The sequence below is a fragment of the Sorex fumeus genome, unplaced genomic scaffold (genome assembly GCF_029834395.1).
Source record: "Sorex fumeus unplaced genomic scaffold, SorFum_2.1 ptg000129l, whole genome shotgun sequence".
Taxonomy (NCBI): Eukaryota; Metazoa; Chordata; class Mammalia; order Eulipotyphla; family Soricidae; genus Sorex; species Sorex fumeus.
The window spans coordinates 4214969-4236521 of NW_026606186.1; the positions used below are offsets into that span (position 1 = coordinate 4214969).

A 21553-nucleotide genomic window follows, 5' to 3' on the forward strand; every position below is an offset into this window, starting at 1 on the left:
TCTGTTCCCCGCGGCCCCCGGCTCCCACCACTTCCTGGCACCTCATCGAGCACCGAGTCAGGGTGCGGGGGAAGCTTGGGCAGGGGATGGAGCACGGTCGGGGTACCCCCTCCTGGTGCACTGCCCCCCCACAGTCCGCCCATGCCCTCTATGTCCAGGGGACCCCGAGGTGGGTGTGACACCGGGAACCCCTCGAGGCCCATGTCAGTGCCCGGCGTGGGCCCCGGGGCAGGAGGGGGGCACGGGCGGACAGATGGCGGAAGTTGGCTCCTGAGGCGGGGCCCAGCCCCCGGGCAGTCGCAGCTGCTGTTGGCACCCGGGCACTTGGCTGGGGAGGGCAGAAGGGAGAGCACCGGGCAGTGAGCCCCCGCGGCGGCTCCTCCGGGAGGTGAGTCTCAGTGCCGCGAGGGCGTCCAGTGTGGGACCCGGGACCTGGCTTGGCGGCGGCGGTCAGTCCTGGAGGACGCGGTGACTCGGGGCAGGGTGCTGGGGACAGACACACTGGGAGCTGCTGGTCACTAGGAGACACACGGGTTAGTCGCGATCACGAGGGTCCCGGGGAGGCGAGGACCCGGCCTGTCGGGCGCTCAGGACTGCGGCGGCTGCTGGCAGCGCGTGGGGCTGGGCGGGAGGCGGGCGGCCGCGCTCTGCTCCGTGCGGAAGCTGTACTCGTACTGCGGGGGACAAGACGTGTTAGGGATGGGGACACGGGCAGGGACAGCAACACGTTAAGGCAGGGGACAGACAGGTCAGGGAGGGTGGGATGCCTCTCTTGCCTGTCCCTTGCGCTGTGGGCTGATTGCCCAGGCTGACCTCTGTCCAGTGGAGGTGGAGCCATGGGGGGGGGGGCGGCAGGGATGGCCCCTCTAGTCCCGGGGCTCCCAGAGTGCAGGACACCGGAGGGGACTGTCCCCGGGAGTTGTCCCAAACAGGGAGGCCCAAGCATGTCCAACCCCGAAAGCCAGGTCCATGGCAAGAGGGCCCCGTGGACGCCGAGTTCACGGCACCTTCCCCGGGAGCCCTTGGATGGCCTTCTGACCGACCACGTACTTCCTATCCCTCCTGCTATCCCCGGGGACAGGACTGGTCCTGTCTGGCCCCCTGCGGTGGCCGGGTTGAAGTTGGGGAGGTGAACGGCCAGCTCCCAGCTCTGGCCGCCTGCTGGCCCTGCAGAGACTTAAAGCCACCAGCTCCCGGGAGAGGGACCTGGAGCAAAGTCTGGGGCAACACCGCCACCTGGTGGCTGCTCGGCAGGCGACAAGAAAGGGCCACTGCTGGGCTGGTCAGGGGCGCCTGGGAGTGGGCGCTGTGCAAGAGGGGTGCTCCGGAATCGGAGGAGGTCTTTGAGCACCTTGGGGGGGGCCCTGGGAACTCAAGGGGTCTGTGAGCACCTCTGGGGGGCTCGGGAGCCCGAAGGGGTCCATAAACACAGCAGACGCGGGTGCTGGACAGGGCTGGACGGGCGGGGCGCAGGGTGCAGGGTGCAGGGACATTGGCTGGGATGAGGGTCTCAGCGCGCATATCCCGCACCTGCCGTCCCCCTGATTGCAGCGGGTGTCCCCGGCCTAATCCCCCCTTCCCGGAGCCCCGAGTGTTTGCCCAAGGCGGCGCAGTTGCCTTTGAAGGTGGATTCAGCCCGGATCTGTTTACTGAAGACATTAGTCTCCCGCATAAGGAAAACCTGCACTCGAGCACAAACAGCAAATCCTTTTTGAATTAAAAAAAAAAAAAAAAAAAAATTCAATTAAAGGGCTTGGGGGCTGGCGCGCCGAGTCGCAGCGCCCTCTGGTGGGCGCATGTCGCTATGGCGCGGCTGGTGGCGCCTCAGCTGGAGCTCAGCAGGGCAGGGCGGCTGCAGGGGGAACTTTCGCACCCCTGCCCCCCAGTCCCGGGGAGGCCGGGGCTCCTGGCTGCGTCTGAGTCAATGAGTCGCCCCTGTGCCCCAGCTCACTCCCATAGGCACTCAGAGAACCACGGAGGGCAGGGGTGGAGGTGCCACCAGGGAAGGGCACAGCACCGCCCCCCGCCCCCCAACATGACCCCGTCTGGAGCCCAGCGGCGCGCAGTGGCCCGCGGGATGGCGTGGGGGGGGGGCAGCATTTCAAAAAGCACCCGGTGAGGGGCTTGCAGGCGGTTAACCCGGGTTTGCTCCCCAGCACCCCATATGGCCCTCTGAGCACCACCAGGGGTGATCCCTGACACCCTGAGCAGCACCGGGAGAGGCTGAGTCCAGCACCCCAGGATTCTAACTCCCGCGGCCTGAAAACTTGCACCAGCGGTCATGGGGCCTGGGGGCGGGGCAGGGCTGGGGGCGTGGAAGGTGCCGGCACCCTGGGACGGCCCCCGTGTGGAGGGGGCTCTTTGGGACCACACTGAGGGGGTGTGGGCTGGCACTAGGGGGGTGGTCAGGAGCAGGGCCCTCTCATGGGGGTATCCAGCCCCAGAAGCTGGCTCCAGGCCCCGATGCCCTCCTGGAGGCAGGCCATGGCCCTGGGTGCCCGGCAGTGGCTGTCATGCTGAGACTGAGGTGACGCCACTTCAAGCTCCTGCAGGGGACACTGAGGAAGGAGCCACGACCGTTGGTCATGTCTTAGTCTGGGGGGGAGCTCCCACCCCCCAGTTCCTGTCTCTCTCTCCATGGGAGAGACCAGGAGATAGTGAGGGGGGGTGGGGACGGCTGCCAGGACTGCATGCCCCATTCCAGGAGAAGGTTCCAGAATGTTTAGCAGGGCCCTATATTGCTCCCTCAATTGGTGGAGAAAAGGCCCCTGAGGCCATGAGCCCTCCCTGTGGTCACTAACCAGGACAGGGGGTGGGGGCAGGGCCTCCCCACCAGGGGTGACGGTGCTAAGTGGGTGCTGCTGGGGGCTGAGACCCCCAGCGCCCAGGGTCCTACCAGCCAGGGGGCGTCCTCCTCACCACACCCACCGCTCCATTCACTGCTCCGGTACCACAAGGTGCAGTCACACACACCTTCCGTGGGCATCTGGGTGACGACTGGCCCCCAGAGTCCCGGGTGAGGGTGGTGGTCACAGCTGTCCACTCTGGACATTCCTTCCTGGTGGCTGAGCCCTGAAGCCTGGCTTTAGGGAGGGGCCCCTGGGGGGGTGGGCAGGGATCAGACCTATGTGGGGGGGATCCCCGCCCCTCCTGCACCCAGGTGGGGGGGGCGGTGTGCTGGCTGGAACAAGGGTGGAGTGGGTGATGGAGAGACAGAGACCAGGCAGCTGGCATGGATGCAGTTCTGGGGGAGCATGTGTGGGGGGGGGTGTGGCTTGTCGGCTTCAACTTTGGTGGAAGCAGCCAAGCCCTGAGGGGCCCCCTGAGCGAGACGGTGTGGGGGCTCATCCCCAGTGCCCCGCGTCCGGCGTGAAGGGCCAAACCCCAGCACGGTGGGGTTCATGGCTGATGCTTGATGCTTCCGGGGGGAAGCCTGCTCAGAGTAGCGACAGGCGCTGAGAGCTGCGTGTCCACCTGCTGCCCCCCACTGCTTTCCCTCTAGAGGCTGCTCTCCCACCCTCCACTCTGCTGGGGGGGGCAGTCCCCTCGCCTGGGTCGGTGTGACAGTCACACCTGGCAGTGCTCAGGGTACACCCCGACCTCCTCTGCCCGCAAACCCTGTGCTCAGCCCCCCAGGCCAGGGCATGGGAGAGAACTTTGGAGGTGTCGGGCCTGTCTGCTCCGCATGGGGTTTGGGGTTCACATCTCTTCTGGGGTCCGTGTGCCACGGGGAGAGGCTGGTCCCTCCCTCATCGAGTCAGGACCCAGAACTCACCTGCCAACTGCTAGAAATGCACAAAGCCCGGGTCTCCCCAGAGGAAACAGTGCCCTCCCCGGGCAGAGCGGGAATGTGGGAGGGGGTCTCTCCCTAGAGGAGGCCCCTTCTCCCCTCTATGGTCCTGCCCACGTGTGCCAGGAGCCTGCCAAGAATCCACTGCGGGGGAGGCGCTTTAAAACGTGGGGGGGTCAAAGTCTGGACCCCCCCGCCACCAGCCGGGACCCCCCCCTCCTGTGAAGGCCGACAGGAGTCCTGCCCTCATGGGGGTTGGAGCTTTGCACGATCTGGGGTACGGCTCCTGCCATGGGTCCCAAGTCCCCTCCCATCAGCCTTCCCCCAAATGCCGTGGGGAAGGGGGTCCCTGAGATGCTCAGAGATGGGAGATCTGTTAAACCGATCTACCCTCTGAACATGCCCGTGGAGGAGGAAGAGAGTCCTCTCAAGTGATGGCTGAAAGACATCTATCCAAGGCCACCCTCCATGCCTGCTAAAAAACATTTAGGCAAAGAAAAGAATTAGCTAATTCTTAAATATGATCCTTTTGTTTCGTTTTTTTTTTTAAAGGGCCCCATCATCATGGAGCTGGCCAGAATGGGTGTGTGGGGACAGGCAGCTCAGGAGAAGCAGGCCTGCCTGCCCAGGAACGGGGCTCCCCTCAGGGGAGCTGCCCAGCTGGGCCGCGGGACAGGAGTCACAGGACCTGGAACGGTCAAAGCAGCCGGAGCCCAGCCTAGACCGCCAAAACCAACAGCTTCCAGACTCAGCAACCAGCAAAGATGATGCAAGGAAACCCGCACTCATGGAGCCACGGAAACACCTGGGACCCTCCTGCCAGGGGCAGCATGCAGCGGGTGAAACCCCCGGCCAGGGCAGCCTCATCCGCCTACCACAGGACTCCAGCCAGTTACGAGGATGTAGGCCAGACTGTCCCTGGGAAAGAGCCTAGCGTTCTAGAGTTTGGATTGGAGCACTAGCACAGCGGGTAGGGCATTTGCCTTGCACACGGCAGACCTGGGTTTGATTCCCAGCACCGCCAGGAGTAATTCCTGAGTGCAGAGCCAGGAGTAACCACTGTGCATCTCCAGGTGTAATCCAAAAAAAGCAAAAAAAAAAAAAAAAAAAAAAAAAAAAAAGCCTAGGGTTCAGCTGGAAGAAGAATCAGAAACTCAGGGGCAGGGTGTGTGAAGAACACATCTCTAATCTTAGCAAAGCTCATTAAACAGTTTTAGAGCCTGCTGGACCCCCTGACGGGTGGAAGTGGGGGTCAAGGGAGCAATTCCATCACGGAAAAATTTCTTTAATTTTTTAATTTTTAAAATTTCAAAAATTTCATTTTTTTTTCTTTTTGCTTTTTGGGTCACACCTGGCGATGCGCAGGGGTTACTCCTGGCTCTGCACTCAGGAATTACTTGCCTGGTGGTGATCGGGGGACCATACGGGATGCTGGGGATCGAACCCGGGTCGGCCGTGTGCAAGGCAAAACGCTCTACCTGCTGTACTATTGCTCCAGCCCCATTTTGGGGCTTCCCAAGCAGTGCTCTAAGGGCCTGGGGGCGGGGGTGGGCACTGCTGCTGATGTCCCGTCCACTGGGATCTGTTCATGTGCAAGGCCGACAGGAGTCCTGCCTTCACGGGCGCCGACCCCTGAGCCATCACCCTGGCCCCAAGAAATTCATGTTAAATGAGGTGGTTGGGGCTGGGATATAGCTCAGTGGTGGAGGTGCTGGATTTGATCCCTGCACCCCGCACACACACATGTACACATGTGTGCCCATATGTGCACGCATGCACACGCATGCGCACACACACGTGGCTTAGACTTGGGGAAAATAAAGCTGGTTTGGCTCTGACCTTCCCAGGCGGGTAAGTCGTTGAAAAGTATTTAGTATCTTAATAGATTTGAAATACAAAAGAAGAGGGAGTGGGAGGACCCTGATAACCCGATGGAACCAGGAACCACAGCCCAGCCCAATGCCCGGGTCCCTTAGTGTCCTGCAGGGCAACTGGGCCTTGTGGCAGGCTCAGTAAAGCAAACTGGGGGCTGGGCCTGGGGAGAGGAGCCCCCTCTCACCTGCAGCCAGGCGGAGATGGGGCCTCAACCCAGGGCACCCCCATTCTGGAAGGCAGCAGGGTCACCCACAGGCACGCACACATGGACAGTGCGTGGCTGGGCCAGCCGGGCCTGGCTGCCCAGGAGGTGGGGACGTGTGGGGTCGCCAGAGGGAAGGAGGAGTCAGGTGGGGTTGGTTGTGCGAGAGAACAAACCCGGGGGGTACAAAGGTGAGGCACCCGCACTGTTGTCAGGATTCTGTGTGCACCCTAGCTGTGTGTGTGGGTGTCCACTGCTTCCTTGGCATCAGTGACACCTGTATTGCCATCACAGTATACAGTCTCTTCTGGGGGGGGGAGAGGGAGGGGTGCTGCAGGGGACACCCTAGGACCTGATCTGCAGAGCAGCTGGCTTTAAAGGACCCAGGACAGGGGCCATGGTCGTGGCTGAAGCTGCAGCTGGAGGCTCAGATGCCACCGCAGAGAGTGAGTCTCCAGCAGAGAGGCTCCCCGTGCTGCACCCTCTAAGGAAGTCCCCGGGTTCCTTTGTTTGAGACCCACTGTCACCTGCTGGGAGCGCTAAGCACCCAGCTGGTTGGGGGCGGGCGGGTGGTGCTGTGCCTTGGAACCATACACGCCAAAAGAAAAGGAAAGGGGTGGCGGGGGCAGGCAAGGTAACCTGTAGCTACCGAGCTCGTGTCCAATGGGCGAGGCCGGCAGATCTCGCTTCCCTGCAGCCCCGTTTCCCCAGGGCGGGCAGGAAGGCACCCGGGCCGTCGCCGCTGCAAAAAAAAACCAAACCAAAACAAAACACAAACAAACAAAAAAAAACGGGCCCGCGCCTGGCTTAGACTGTGTGGAAAATAAAGCCGGTTTGGCTTTATTTGGTGGTTCGCCTGCAGTCCCCGGCCTGCCCACTAGATGGTGCGGGAGGACCGCGCGTGCCGGCCTGGCGGCTCCCGGGCCTTAATGAGCACCAGGCCGGCTCGCCCCTAGCAGAGCACCGCCCCTCGGAGCTGGCGGATGAACAGTTCGCTTTTATAGAATTGGGACTCTGCCATTTCATTACTGACACAGAAATCTTCTGCCCGCAGATGTGGGCTCCCCCCAGTCCACTCCCGGGACCCCGGGAGAAGGCGTGCGTGCGTGTGTGTGTGTGTGTGTGTGTGGAGAGGGGGTGGGGAGCAGGGAGTGGGGGGGCGCCCAGGTCCAAAGGCGAAATTCGGAAATTCTTTTCACCTCCTGCTCCCCTGCTGCCATTAATTCCACCTCAATGTCGCGACGTCAACGCCAGTGGAATCGGCCCCAAGCTTGCTAAGCAATAGGCCCCATTTTTCAACACACAAACACATAAAGATGTCAGCTCAAACTGTTTACTAATTAACACTTAAAAAGACACAAATTAGATATGCGTGGCTAAGAGCAATTATAATCAAGACGAATTTCTCTAGTCATTTGGGAACTGGGAGAAAAAAAAAAACGCCTAATTGCTGGAACCAATGTTTAAAAACTGAAATCACGCCAGTTAGCAAATATGTTCATTTAAGGAACATTCCACGTGACTGCGCTCCCGAGGATTGAGGACAAACCCGGGAACAAGGAAAATATTTAGGTAGAAAATTAAAATTTTAAACTCCCTCGGATTTATAACTTCTTCTTCCCTCGCTACGCCTGCAAACCGCAGCCCATAAAAACCTGTAGCAATTAAGTGGTTAAATGAACGGTCTCCCTTGTCAATTTTAAGGGACTGATTAATATCAGATCGGCCCTTTACTAATTACACCCTGTCTTCCAGCTCCGGAACCGGGTTGGAAATGGAGGCTGGTGGCTGGGTGGCGGGTCGGGGGGTCGAGTGACCCAGAGCGGGACGTGATGGATGCAGGTGGACACGGCTTTGCAGCGGGCTGGGGGTTCTGGGTGTCTGTCTGTCCGCCTCGCTCTTGTTTGTATTAAAGGCGGACTGACTGTCTGCCAGGGGCGTGAAATTGAGAGCCAGGGACAGGCCTCCTCAGGCCATCACCACGTAGGGGCGGAGATGGGGCCCGGGAACAGCCCTGCTACTGGCCCCCCGGTGGGCAGGGACAGGAACCTGACCCCGATGTCTGGGTGTGGATCTGAGGCTCCCACCGCAGCCCAGCCCGGCGGAGTCCCGGGAGTCCATCAGATCCGGGTGGGGAGGGGGGGTGTTGGTGTACCAGGGAAATAGAGTGGCAGAGACGGGGGAATATTTATAAGCCCATCCTCACACTGGGAGAGAAGCTGCTCCATCACCAGATCACACTTGCAGGGAGCAGAGAAAAGCTTTTGTTTGAGCGAGGAGGAGAGGGCGCTGTGGCCGTTGGAGGGGCGAGGGCGGGGGGTGGACAGCCCAGGTTAGCAACCGCCTCCCGCCAAGCCAAGCCCGGCCAGCTGCGTCCACTCCCAGGGGGAGGGGGCCAGGCCCTGGGCAGCAAAGCTCCCCCCCACCCCCAGGCTGAAGGCCAATGTGTCTAGACCCCTGTGGCCCGGTGCAGGCAAGCGGCTGCGGGGGGGGGGGGGGGGGGGGGGGGAGGGGAGGTGCTGCCCCACCATGGCCGTGCTTTGGGGGCCTGGGGAGGTGCGGCAGGACAGACGCAGCAGCCGTGGTGCTGTGCGTTTTCCCTTCAGAACCCTGGCTGAGTGTTTCTGAGCCTTTTCTTTCTAGTAGAGGTTTTACCATTTTTCACTGTGCCAGGGAGAAAACGCAACCCAGGGTCTCCCTCAGACAAGACTCAGGGCACGGGTGGGGGGGTGGGGGGGTGAAGGAACTTCTGCTGAGGGCGGGAGGTGGCTCCAGGGAAAGTGCTCACCTGGCACGCCTCGAACCTGGGGCTCGTCACCGCAAAGACAAAACGGGAGCAAAGACGGCGGCTCCGGGCCTGGAGGCCAACCCTCGCCTGGAACCTTCACCCCATGTTGAGGTCCACGAGCCCCTGCCACAAGCTTCACACTCACCCCACACTGCAGCCCAGAGCACCCCACCCCGGGCAGCAGTGTCTGCTGATCAGATGCTGGGGTGCGGAGGCCCCTCCCCCCCTCCTTCCCTTCCCCCTTCCCTCCCTCTGTGGTTGATCAGAGCCAGGGGCTGGCTATGCGGCAGCGGGGTGGGGGTGCACCCTTTGGAACCCCAGCCGGTGGGTTCACTCAGGGGCCCGCCAAGGCCAGGGCTTAAGTCCAGACTCTCCACCTCCTGCCCAGCAGGGCTGGGGAGGAAAGTGCCCCATTCTCTGACAGAACTGGGTGCTGCCTCGGGCCAGGGCCAGCTCTAAAGCCCTCTCAGCCTCTCACGGTGGAGACCCAAGTGGACCCCTGAAAGGAGGGGACAGGCTCAGGAGGGGGGGATGTTGGTCATGGTACTGTGAGGGCCAAACTGACGCCATGACAGGCAGCAGCAATCAGCAAGATGAGCTAGGCCTCAGGTTCAGTTCCGGGAACTGAGTCTCGGGTTCTCAGCAATGAGACCATGTGTAACTGACCAACCTGAACCCACCTGGGAAAGTTCCTGGGCCCAGCAAGTGGGCTCCATCAATCACTAGGCCCCCCCAGTCGAAATGCCCCAGAAATTGTCTTTCGTTAACCCTAAAAGAATGAGTAGCTTATGTAACCATGAGCTGTTACTGGAAACTATCGTTTAACCATTGCCTGGCCACGGTCACCCTACACACTTGCCCAAACACCTTTGTTTGGCAAATAGGGAAGGTTTTTTTCTGAAACAATAAGGCATGTACTGCTTACGTATCAAACCCTACACCAACTACTTGCTGCCTGAAGTCGGGGTCGCTGTCAAGAGACCACTCTGTGGGTGAGACAGCTGGCCCCGGCATACTGGAATAAAACTCCTCCTGCTTTTGCATTATGGTGCTCGTGTCTCTCCGTCTTGCCGCTGGGGAACCCGTAGTCCCGGGCTTGACGGTACAAAAGGGATACATGCAAGTTCACGTGAGCAAAGTGGGTGCCCCAACCTGGCACCCGAGGGTGAGTGGAAGCTGAGAGAGGAGACAGAGGCCCCACGACTGCCGGCTGCTCAGGGCTGACCCTGACCTTCCGGTGACCACAGCAAGTCCCAGACCAAGCAGGGACCACCCCTCAGGCTCGGCAGGTCCGGGTGCAGTCCAGCGCCCCCCCCCCCACCCCCCCGCGGCCTCCCGCCCCTCGGGGGCGGGGATCTTGGCGGATCCCTGGGGATGCTGGGGGGGGGGCATTTCTGTCCTCTCCCCAGCCGACGGCAGGAGGAGGGGGGCTGCTCAGATGGGCAGGGGTACAGGGTACGGGGAGGGGGCAGGGATCTCCTCCACGACCGAGAGCCCAGAGCGGGACTGGGTGGGCGTCTTGGCGGGAGGTTTGGGGTGTCGTCTTATTCTGCCTCATCCTGTGACTTCGGGGGGGTCTCTTCGGCCTAGCCTGGTGTCTAGCTGGACCCGCTCTGGTTCCTTTCTCTCTTTCTCAAGTTTCGGGGTCACGCCCAGCAGTGCTCAGGGGTTCCTCCTGGCTCTGTGCTCAGGGAATCACTCCTGGAGGTGCTCGGGGGACCCTACGGGGTGCCAGGGATTGAGCCCAGGTTGGCCCTGTGCCATGCCAGCGCCCTCCCCGCTGTGCTCTCACTCCAGCCCCAGGATCTCACTCTGCCCTGGGAACGGGGGGAGCAGCAGGACTTGGGGTGGGGGTGGTGGGGGCCAGAGCAGGAGTAGGGGCTGCCGGGGCCCAGGTGAGCCGTCCAGCAGGGGCTCTGGGGAACTGCCCCCACCCAGTCCACCCTGGAGTCGGACGCCCAGCCGGGTGAGTTCTGTTCCCACAGTCTCCTGCTGACCCCAGCCCTGGGTGGGCAGCGGGCGGGCTTCGGTGTCTATGCAGGTCACTGTCCCCTGCAGGGCACTACCGCCCAAGGCCAGCCTGCACAGGGCTTGCTCTGAGGCGGTTCTGGGGACCCCCCACCTCTCTTTAGAGTTACCACAAAGCCCGTCCATGCAGACGCCAGCCCGGCCAGCTCCCCGTCCCCCAGCCTGAGGCTAGAGCTGACCCCAGTTGGGGTCACCATTTGAGCACACACGAGCCAGCCCCAAGGGCTGAGTGTACAGTCCCCGACAGGGGACGGGGGGGGGGGGGGGTTTGGCTGTGAGCATGTGACCGCACGGCCACCTCTAGAACACTGGGGAGGGGCATGCAGGGCAGCGGGGTCCTTGTGCCTAACCCAGGTCCAAGCACCCTGAAGCTGCCCCAGGGCCCTGACTCCTGACCACTGGCCCCTGCCCTTCACTCTTCCAGTAGAGATAAAGCAGACCTAGAACAGTGCAGAACCACACGGCCATCACATGGGCTCTGCCTTCCTCAGCCCAACCCCCCAACTGCTGGTGAGTAATAAAACAGAACTGAAAACCAGGCGGGGAGGAAAGCCTTGGCCCTGTGCCCTACCCTGCATGAGAGAGGAGAGGGGAAGGGGGAGGGAGGGAGAAGGGGGGGGAGAGAGGGAGAGAGAGAGGGGGAGGGAGAGAGAGAGAGAGAGAGAGAGAGAGAGAGAGAGAGAGAGAGAGAGAGAGGGAGGAGAGAGGAGAGAGAGGGAGAGAGAGAGATGCTGAGAGATTAGTGGGGTCAAAGCATCTAAGACTCGAGTCCTGGTGGAAGCAAAGCTCCATTCTGGGGTGGGGGGCACCTGCAGCAGAGACCCTGGTGGGTGACGTCGCCCCCAGCCCCAGGGACGGGCTCACTCACCTCCTTCTCGATCTCGGCCAGGGACTTGATGGTGATGCCCAGGAGGTCGAAGGGCTGCATCTGAAACACAGACCCAGTCACCCTCTGCCCGCCGGTCCCCCTTCCCCTGCCCGGAGGGTCCCGTCACCCCGTGGCCTCTCCCTGGGGAGGACGGCGCTGCCCAGCTGCAGGGCAGGCGACAGGGCTTGAGGGGCAAGGCCAGGGGCCTGGTGTCTAGCTGGACCCGCTCTGGTGCCTGTAGGGCGAGGGGTGCCCTGCTGGGCCTTGCAGAGGGCAGCGCTGACTGCCCAGCAGTCACAGCAGCAGGGAGGGGCTGTCCTGGAGAGCCCTGTCCAGGGAGCACGTGGCTGTAGAGCCTGGGGTCCCCGTCCAACTCCCCAACAGGGTCTCAACAGGGGCGCCGGCCCGGGTGCTGGACGGACGGATGGACAGGGAGCCTGTTCTCAGGGGAGCCCGGGCAGCTGGCCAGTAGAGTTTGGTGGCCGGGACTGGGGACTGACTGGGAAGCCGGAGAAGCCCCCGCCATCACCTTCTCTCTGGCTGGGAGACCCCCGCGGGGCCCTCTGAGGGGACAGAGCTGAGGCCTCGGGGCTGGGGCGTCCGTCTTGCCCAGCAGCGATCCAGCTGCTGCTCCATCATGGGTGCGAACGGCCCCCTAAACTTTCCCCTGTGGAGCCCGGGTGCAGGACGAACTGGCAGCGCCAGTGTCACTATGGCAACGCGGCTGAGTGGAGGGGGCAAGAGGGGGGGAGAAAGTTACTCCCACTCGGCGCGTCACATCACGAGCATTTTCCAGGATGAAGCCGCTTATCAGGAGGATTGGGGGAGGGGGCTGTTAGAGTTCACGCAAGTGGAAAGTGCGCAGCCGGCCGGATGGCCAGCCGGGTGGGTCTCGGCTGGACCCAAAGACAATACGGGGGGGGCGGTCTTGAGTGGGTACCCAGGGCAGGGGGTGACCAGGGCGGGGTCTGCATGCCCATGAGCGACTCTGAGCAAACTTGGGCAGAGGGGACTGGAAACAGATGAGGGACCCGCTTGTGTGGCTGGCGTGGCCACGGGGGCAGGGGGGCGTGCGGCCCCATGAGCTTGGGAGATCTGAGTTCATCCTTGAGACCCCGGGCCCCCATCACTGGAAGGAGCTGAGGGTGCAGCGGGGCCCGAGGAGGCCCATGTGACTCGTGGGGCCGTGAGGGTGCCCCCACCTCTGGAGAGAAGGGCCACACTGGTCTGGCAGCACCGTGGGGAAGTTGAGGCAGCCTCTGCTCTGCCCCCCAGTGACTGGGACGGTCACTGGTCACCACCAGCAGTGCCAGACCCAAGGACCCGTCTGGTGGAAAGGTTGGGTGCAGACACCCCTCCCCCCGTACCCCGGGGGCACTCACGCTTTCCGGCACGCAGGAGAACTTGTCTGAGATCATGAAAGGCACGCCGTCCATGGCTGTGGGAGAGAGTTTGATTAGGGCGGCTGCTCTGTGCTGGGCGGGGCAGGACCCACTGGGCACACGAGCGCACGATCTGAGAGCGGCGTGGCCGTGGGCAGCCATGCAGGTTCTCATTTGGAGCTGGAGGTGATGTCTGGCCCAGAGCAGAAGCCACAGGACACACAGGAGACCCCAGCTGTGCCCAGCTGAGGTCACAGGGCACGGGGGCAGGTCCCCAGGGAAAGCAGAGGCGGGGGGCGGGGGGCAGGGGAGGGGCTGTTCCTTTCCCAACCGTCATGTCCAAATTCAGGTGACTGTCACCAAAGGCAGCAGAGAAGAGCAGCCGCGCAGCCCGGATGCCGGGGGAGGCCTTTGGTTGGTCATCAGATGGGGAGGGGTATGGAGAAGGTAGGGACATGTGGGGATGGGGGTAGGGATGGGGGGGGGCAGGGTAGGGACAGAGGGGGACAGGGTGGGCACACAGGGCAGGGTCAGAGCACAGGGCAGGGACAGGGCGGGGACAGGATGGGCAGACTCGGGCCCTCCCTGTGGTGGCTTTCCGGGAGGGGCTGGAGGAAGCTCTGGGGACAGGCCCCCTGGGGAGTGGTGGTCTTTTCTCCCCACACCCTCAACGCTGGCATGTGGGTGGTGGGGGACCCTCTGCACTCCAGGAGGATACGGAGAAGCAGGAGAGAAAGGGAGGATGGGGAGGTGGAGGGGAGAGGCAGGAGGGGGTGCCCCTGGGCAAGGACTGTGCCGTCTCACTCCAGGAGCTGCCCTGCTCCCCCTCCTCCCCACCACCCTGCCCCTGGGGGGCCGAGGGAAGGCGGGTCACGGTTCATCTGGTGCTTTGGGGCAGCTGGGGAGCAGCGCCCCTTGCGGGTGGAGCCCACAGTGGCCACGGTGATGCCAGAGACGCAGGATGACTACGGGCAGTGACGGGAAATGTCACAGAGCTCCCAAGATGCGGCCAGAGAAGCCGCTACCAGGACTGGTGCACCAGGGTACACCAGGCAGGAAGCCGCTACCAGGACTGGTACCCACACATGGGCCCCTCAAGGCAGCCACCCCTTCACCTCTACAGACATGCTTGTCCCACCCCCATCCGCCCCAGGGGGTCGCTGACCTGCAGGGACATCAGGTGTGCCCTCTGTGACCCCCACTGAAGTGCCCCCACTCTCATGTCACACCCACTTCCAGGCAGCCGCCCCTGGTCTACACTCGCTGCCTGGGTGCCGCAGGGTGATTCCTGCTCCCTTCTCCCAGCCCCCCCCCCCAACACCCCACCCTGCCACAGGGAGGGTCCCGCGGGTGCTGTGCCCATCCTGAGCTGAGGCAGTGGGGACCTGGAGGCCACGAGGGGGACTGGGGGAGGCAAGAAGTGACCAGAGGTGATGGTGCAGCCGAGCAGGGTGTGGGGCCCATGAGGGGAAGGTGGTCACCTGTGCACCGGGTCCTCGCAGAGGCACACCAGGACACACACTGAGACACACACTGAGACATGCACCACGACAAACATTAAGAAACACAGGGGGACACACACCAGGACATACCAGGGCACACTGGGGCACACCAGGACACAGTGGAACACACCAGGGCACACTGGGAAACACTGGGACACACCGGGACACACTGGGACACACCAGGGCATACGAGGACACACCAGGGTACACCAGGACACACCGGGACACACCAGGGTACACCAGGACACACTGGGACACACAGGGACACACCAGGACACACCTGGACACACCAGACATACGAGGGCACACTGGGACACACTGGGGCACACTGGGACATACCGGGGCACACCAGGGCACACCAGAACACACCGGGGCACACCGGGACACACTGGGATATACCAGGGCACACTGAGACACACCGGGACACACTGAGACACACCAGGACATACCAGGGCACACTGGGACACACCGGGACACACAGGTACACACACTGAGACACACCAAGATACACTGAGACACACCAGGACACACTAAGACACACTGGGACATACAATGAGACACACAGAGACACGTGTCCTCACTCCCAGCACAGGCTTGAGATGGAAACCAGATTTTTGGCCACCACAGTCACACAGCACCACGTTCCTGCCCTCGGCTGTGTCCGGCGCCCTGACCCCCCGCCTGTGTCTGTCCCTGTCTCTCCTGACACGCAGCGGCAGGGAACTGGGCCAATGACTGCCCCCCGCGAAGAGCCCCTCATCTCTCCCTCATGTCCCGCTCACCCAAAGCTAGGAACGAAGAAGCTGAGTGAGGAAGGCAGGTCGCAAGTCTGAAAAAACGGCCAGCCAAGTGGTGACTGCGAAGGGAACATTCTAGAAGGCGACAGAAAGTGATGACCCAGAAGGGCTTCTCGAGGGAGCAAAATGAGAGGAGGCAAGGTGTCCTCGCGGCTGACGTGGATGGAATCCTAGACCTGCTGCAGTGGGTCCTGAGGCCAAAGCCTGGGCCAGGGTGAGGCTCTGCCTCTCCTCAGTTATCTGCAGGCCGAGAGAGTGTGGAGCTGCCCGAGAGAAGATGGAGCTGGTGGAGGTGCTGGGAGGGCCAGGGATGGGAGAGACTCCCTGAAGGGCTGGGAGGGCAGGGGAGGGGAGCGTCCCCCTGACCAGACGCAGAGAGGAGTCACGGGGTCCTCCAGGTCACTGAGGAGGTGACACTCACTGACCATTCAGGAAACGCCGGGCCCTGAGGGCAGGGCTGACTGACTGGGCCTGTGCTCGGGACACACATGGTGATGGCCCTTCAGGGCACCAAGGGTTGGCAACCCCCTTTGCTGAATCCTGTTTTAAACCTGCAACTGAGACCTAGCACTGCTGAGGCAGTACTAGGTCTCAAGTACTAGCACTTTCAGAGCAGAGCTGACAGCACACAGGGCATTCTGGGGGCTCTGAGGGAAAAGGCGCGTGCTCGGCCCGGCCGCCAGCACCTGGACAGGACATTACTGCCCCGCCCGGGACCATCCACCACGGCCCCGCAGGCTCAGATGGGTGCATGCTCCCCCTAATAATACAGAATTTTTATTTATATATAAAAACTTTATAGCACAATGGGTAGGACATTTGCCTTGCACGCGGCCGACTTGGCCGACCCAGGTTCGATTCCTCCACCCCTCTTGGAGAGCCCAGCAAGCTACCAAGAGTATCTAGTCCACATGGCAAAGCCTGGCAAGCTACCCGTGACGTATTTGATATGCCAAACACAGTAACAACAAGTCTCACAATGGAAACGTTACTGGGCCCACTGGAGAAAATCGGTGAACAATGGGAGGACAGTGCTACATAAAAACTTTTATGTATGGTGGTGCTAGGGCGGGGGGAGGGGACCCGATGGAATGGCCAGGCTTGAACTCGGGTAGACCATGAGCAAGGCAAGAGCCCTCTCTGAGGTACAAACGTTCTAGCCCTTTGGAGCAGTGAATTCTTTTTTTTTTTTTTTTTTTTTTTTTTTTGCTTTTTGGGTCATACCTGGCAATGCACAGGGGTTACTCCTGGCTCTGCACTCAGGAATTACCCTTGGTGGTGCTCAGGGGACCATATGGAATGCTGGGAATCGAACCCGGGTCAGCCGTGTGCAAGGCAAACGTCTTACCCACTGTGCTATTGCTCCAGTACCAAGGAAATTCTTATTTTATTTATTTATTTTCTTTTTGGGTCACACCTGGTGTTGCACAGGGGTTACTCCTGGCTCTGCACTCAGGGATTACTCCTGGTGGTGCTCGGGGGACCCATATGGGATACTGGGAATCGAACCTGGGTCAGCCGTGTGCAAGGCAAACTCCCTACCCGCTGTGCTGGCTCAAGAGTTAAGGTTTACCTGGCCCAGTTTGGGGTGCACCTGTGCTCTGCACGTGGGGGGGTGTCCCATTCCCATGCGGTGGCCCACAGCGTCTCCGCCCCCTGGTGGTCTGCTCTGGAGGCAGCCCTTGGCTGCTCTGGTGGTGCTGGGCCCCCTCCAGCTGTGAGACAAGGTCGGGGGATGTGAGAGGGGCGGCTCTGGGGTGAAAGGACCCCTTCTCCTGGCACTCCTGGAGGAGACGTGGGCAAGCCGGGAGCCCTGGGGGTGCTCTAGGAGGCCCCTAGTGGACCTGTCAGAAGTCTAGGGCCTGTCCACTGTGTGAGCTGCACTGTCTCACCGTGTTAAAGGTCTGGGTCATTCGGGCCCGTGGTCACCCAGGAGTGCGCAGACTGTTCCCAGTGGTCAGGTCAGCTATTATCCAGTGGTGGGCCTGGGTCCCCAAACCCTACTGGATGGGCAGCTGACTGGCAGCTGTGCGCTGACCTTGAAGGGCCCTGGGGGGCGGGGGGATGGTCCTCAGAGCCACCTCCAGTGAGGATGGCAGATGCTGACTCATAAGCTCAGGGCGGAGAGGAAGACAGGATGGCGGGGCAAGGTGGCCCACCCACATGCAGTCAGCCTGGGCTGGACTCTCCGGCCCCACACAGGGTCCTGTGCAGGGTGGGCATGACCGTGGCCTGACAGGCCAATGCAAAGCCCTTGCCTCAGGTCTGAGACCCGGACGCCTGTAGAAGGGCAGAGACTAAGGACTTGCCTCAGTCCCGGCTGCATCTGGAGCCAGGGAGGGCGGCCCGGGTGAGTGGGGAGGCCAAGCTCTGGCCTGTGGGATGGTCAGGGTTGGAGGGGCCTAGGGTGGTGAAGGGGCCCCAGCTGACCCGAAGGGGCCCCAGCTGACCCCTCTGCTCCCTGTTTCTCCTCACCATGCCCTGGGAGCACCTCAGGGTCCGGGGGGAGAAGATTTGAAGGTGAGTGTGGCTGGGAGTGCTGGGAGGGGGACCCCCTATGGGAAGGAGGAAGGGGGGGGGAGGGAGGTGGTGAGTAGGTTTAGGGGGCCCAATCCTGAAGGTGGGGCCGTCCTGCCCTTTCCCTGTGCCTCCCCTGTGCAGTGCTTCCGTGCTCATGGCCGGCCCACTGGGACCCTGGGAATCATGGCATGCATTTCTCACACCCAGGACAGCCCGCACAAGTCCCCCCCACCCCGGCTCTGTACAGGGGGTCTCCCTGCCTCAGCGGAAGCCAGTTTGGGCTCCACTATCCCCCAGACGCCCCTTCTCCCTTCAGCCCACTGTCAAGCCCCACTCAGAGGGGCCCCATCTGGCTGGGGTGTGGGGTTCACACCATTCCCCACCAGCCACCAGCCCTGGCCCTCCTAGTCAGCCTGGGGTTCTCACCCGGGCACAGCCTGGCCACATTTGTCCTCTCCTGGGCCAACCAAGGTGGCCTTCCTTGGATAAGCAGCACCCCTCCTCCCAGCCCCCAACCTCTCTCTTGCGGTCCCAGCAGACAAAGACAGGGAACTCGTGTGTGTGTGTGTGTGTGTGTGTGTGTGTGTGTGTGTTGCGGGGGGGGGGGGAGTGTTTGTGTGTGGGGTGGCCCAGAGTTGGGAAAGTCTGCAGGTCTGGAGGGGTCTGGAGCACGTGAGGCAGCCTGGGACGGTGGGAGGTGACCCAAGGGCTGAGCAGGTGGCCGGCGTCAGGCGGCGTCCGCGTGCCGTGGGGAGGGGGGCTCCTTTCAGTCCTGGGATGCCGCCTCTCTCTTCTGCCCCACCTCTGCCGCCCACCCCCACGCCCCCCTTTCCCCTTCTCTCTACTTTCTTTTGGGGGCGCGTCCAACCACACGCCCTCCACTTCGGCGCAGGCGCGCAGCCCAGACAGCGAGGCAGCGCCTCGGGCTCCGCGGCGGCGCAATTAGCATTCTCCTAAACAAACGAGCTTCCACAGAGCTGTAATTAAGCAGGCCTGTAATTAAGTATGTGCCCTTTATCATAACGATCATGTTTAAAAATGGCGTGATGCATGGAGCTCTGTTATTAATGCCGTAATCCCGGCTGCAGCGGGAGCGCGCGGGAGTCAGCGTGGCAGCCTGTCAGCGGACTGTTTGTAAAATACACGGAGCAAGAAGCCGGAGACAATGAGCTCAGCCGAGGGTCCCTTTCGCCGCAGCGCGACAAGTGGGGGGGGGGGGGGGGGGGGAGCTGCTCTCCGCCTCCCACAGGAGCCTTAAACAAGCGGAGCCCGAAGCCGCAGCCGCGTCACCCCCCACTCCAGGGAAGAGAAAGGGGGTTCTGCGTGTGTGTGCATGTGTGTGTGTGCATGTGTGGACGCGTGTGTGTGCGTGTGAATGTGCGTGTGTGCACAGGTGTGCACGCATGTGTATGTGCACGCGTGTGTGTGGTGTGTGCACGTACATGGGTGTGTGCGTGTGTGCACGCACATGTGTGTGCGTGCATGTGTATGTGTGTATGCACGTGTGCGTGTGTGTGTACGTGTGTGGAGTGCACGTGCGTGTGTGCATGCATGTGCATGTACATGCATGTGTGGTGTATGTGTGCATGTGCATGCATGCGTGCGTGCGTGTGTGCGTGTATGTGAGTCTGTGGTTCCCGGGAAATGCTCCCATTTGCACGCTGGGTCTGTGGTCCATCGCAGGGTCACAGCTATTGCTCCTCTCAGGGCAGGACCCGGGACTGACTCATCCATGGAGTCTCCCTGGATTTCCCCCGCCCCCCCCATCACCTTTGAGGGTCCCATACAAAGCCTCCCCCGGGGGTCCAGACCCAGGCCCACCCCGCCAGTCTCGGGTTCCCGTGGCTCCCGTGGCTCCCTGGCATCTCTGGGCCCCTCTGGCACTAGGTCCACCTGTGCGATGCGGCCATAAGCCGTTGGCAAAGTGTGACTTTAGGCCGGCCACCCCGTCAGGAAGGGGGGCGTCCTGCTCTCAGTTGGGATGAGACACATTGGGGATGGCGGCCCCTGCCTGGGGCTCCTGTCCCGCCCACCCACCTGCCGCAGTTCCTGAGTCACCATGTGGAAACACACGGACGACTCAGGCTCTGGAAAGGGCCACGGATCCAGAAAACTCTGGCCCTGCTCACTGTCCTGCCTCAGTGTCCCCTCTGGGTGCAGGCAGGGCTGGGGGCTGGCGCCTTCCCACAGCCCCTACAGGGGGTCAGCGACAGCTTCCTTCCACCTCTGCCCATTCAAGCCTCTCGCCACCTCAGTGGGGCTGGGGGTCTGTGGGGGGCCGTGGGCCGACCCCTTAGCCCGTGAGTCACTGTCCCATCTGTGAGGAGGCAGCAGGAGACCCTGGCACAATCGGGAAATGGCGCGGTCACAGTCGCCAGTGACTGGTCCTTCCTCGGATGCCTTGTGCCTTTGGGACCTGCCTTTCAACAGGAACCTGATCGTACCCAGCCCTGCAGGGCCCTGAGACCTAGCAGCTCGGACACTCCCACACGCCACATGGGGACCTGCGACCACTACCACAGGAAGTTTAGGCCGTTGTGTGTTCTGAGGCCTTCCATGTCGCCGGGTTTTCGGCCACCCCCACATTCAGTTCCGAGACCCCATGTGGGGTGACGTCCTGCCATTTTACACAACTGAGCCTTAGAGCGCAGAACCCTGAGTGCCGAGGGGAGACCAGAGTTCCCGGCACCCCCATCTCCAACTCTGCGTGCGGGGGGACGGCGATGGAAGGGGTGAAGCCCGTGTGGCCAGGGCCAGTGAAGTAAAGCTCGTGTGGGTCAGCGGGCCAGTAAGGGAGGATGGTGGAAACGGTCACTTCTGACATTAAAGGGGCTCCCAAGAAATGGGGGTCCTGAGCTGTAAGACACCGCAGAGGGTTTCACCTCCCTGTGCAGCCACGGCTGGGGGACGGGAGCCACGAAGGGCAGCTGGGTGGAGGCCACCCCCATGATCTGCTCCCAAGGCTCCAAGGACACAAGGTTCACGGCTTGGGGGCCCAGACTCTAAGGAAAGGGGACACCCCCAGGGTGAGAGAAGAGCATGGAGAGCTGAGGGCCCCGGGAATGACTGCGGGGGATCCACGGACACTCCGGAGGGCTTCGGGAGGGGGAGTGAGGGGGCTGCAGCAGGATGCACCCTTGAAGGTGGGGGTGGTGGCGAAGGAAGCACGTGGCACCTGGCACCGAGCTGTCGCCACAGCACTGAGGGAGAGGCCGGCCGTGGAGGAGCTGAGCCTGCATGCAGCCTGGCCCGGGGGCAGAGGGAGGTTGACACCCGGCTCCAGGCCTGCCCGTGGCTGCAGATGCACATGCCACTGGGGGGGCATGGAGTGAGAAGCCGGGAGGGGGGTGGGGGGGCGAGGGGAGCTCCCCAGGGATACCCCCACCCCATGCCCCACTCTGGGGATCCCCAGCTGGCTTCAGGAGGCAGCAGGTGGTCCCACCCCAGCCTAGTTCTGACCATGGGGGCCTGGGAGCAGCTCTGGGAACCCCTTGCTTCTCAGAACTCCCCGGGGACTCTATGGATCAGCCAGAAGTGAGACCCTTGGGGAGGGGAAGGGGAGGGGGCTCCTGTGTCCTTCCCTTCCCTTCCCTTCCCTTCCCTTCCCTTCCCTTCCCTTCCCTTCCCTTCCCTTCCCTCCCCTCCCCTTCCCCTCCCCTCCCCCTCCCCTTCCCCTCCCCTCCCCTCCCCTCCCCCTCCCCTCCCCTCCCCTCCCCTCCCCTCCCTTCCCCTCCCCTCCCCTCTCCTCTCCTCCCCTCTCCTCTCCTCTCCTTCCCTGACCCTTCCTTTGCCTTCCTTCCC

General features: G+C 62.3%; 1 protein-coding gene across 3 annotated transcripts in view; it reads right to left on the minus strand.

Moving 5' to 3' along the window:
* Positions 1-563: 563 nt before the first annotated feature.
* The window catches only part of LOC130045783 (multivesicular body subunit 12B), a 139904-nt gene continuing 118914 nt past the window's right edge, over positions 564-21553 (minus strand). For all 3 annotated transcript variants that reach the window (XM_056138649.1, XM_056138651.1, XM_056138650.1), the window contains 3 exons: positions 12934-12989; positions 11552-11611; positions 564-674 (listed from right to left, as the gene is read on the minus strand). In XM_056138649.1, the coding sequence (XP_055994624.1) occupies positions 588-674; positions 11552-11611; positions 12934-12989 (203 nt within the window). In that variant the 3' untranslated portion in view covers positions 564-587. The remainder of the gene's footprint in view (positions 675-11551; positions 11612-12933; positions 12990-21553) is intronic.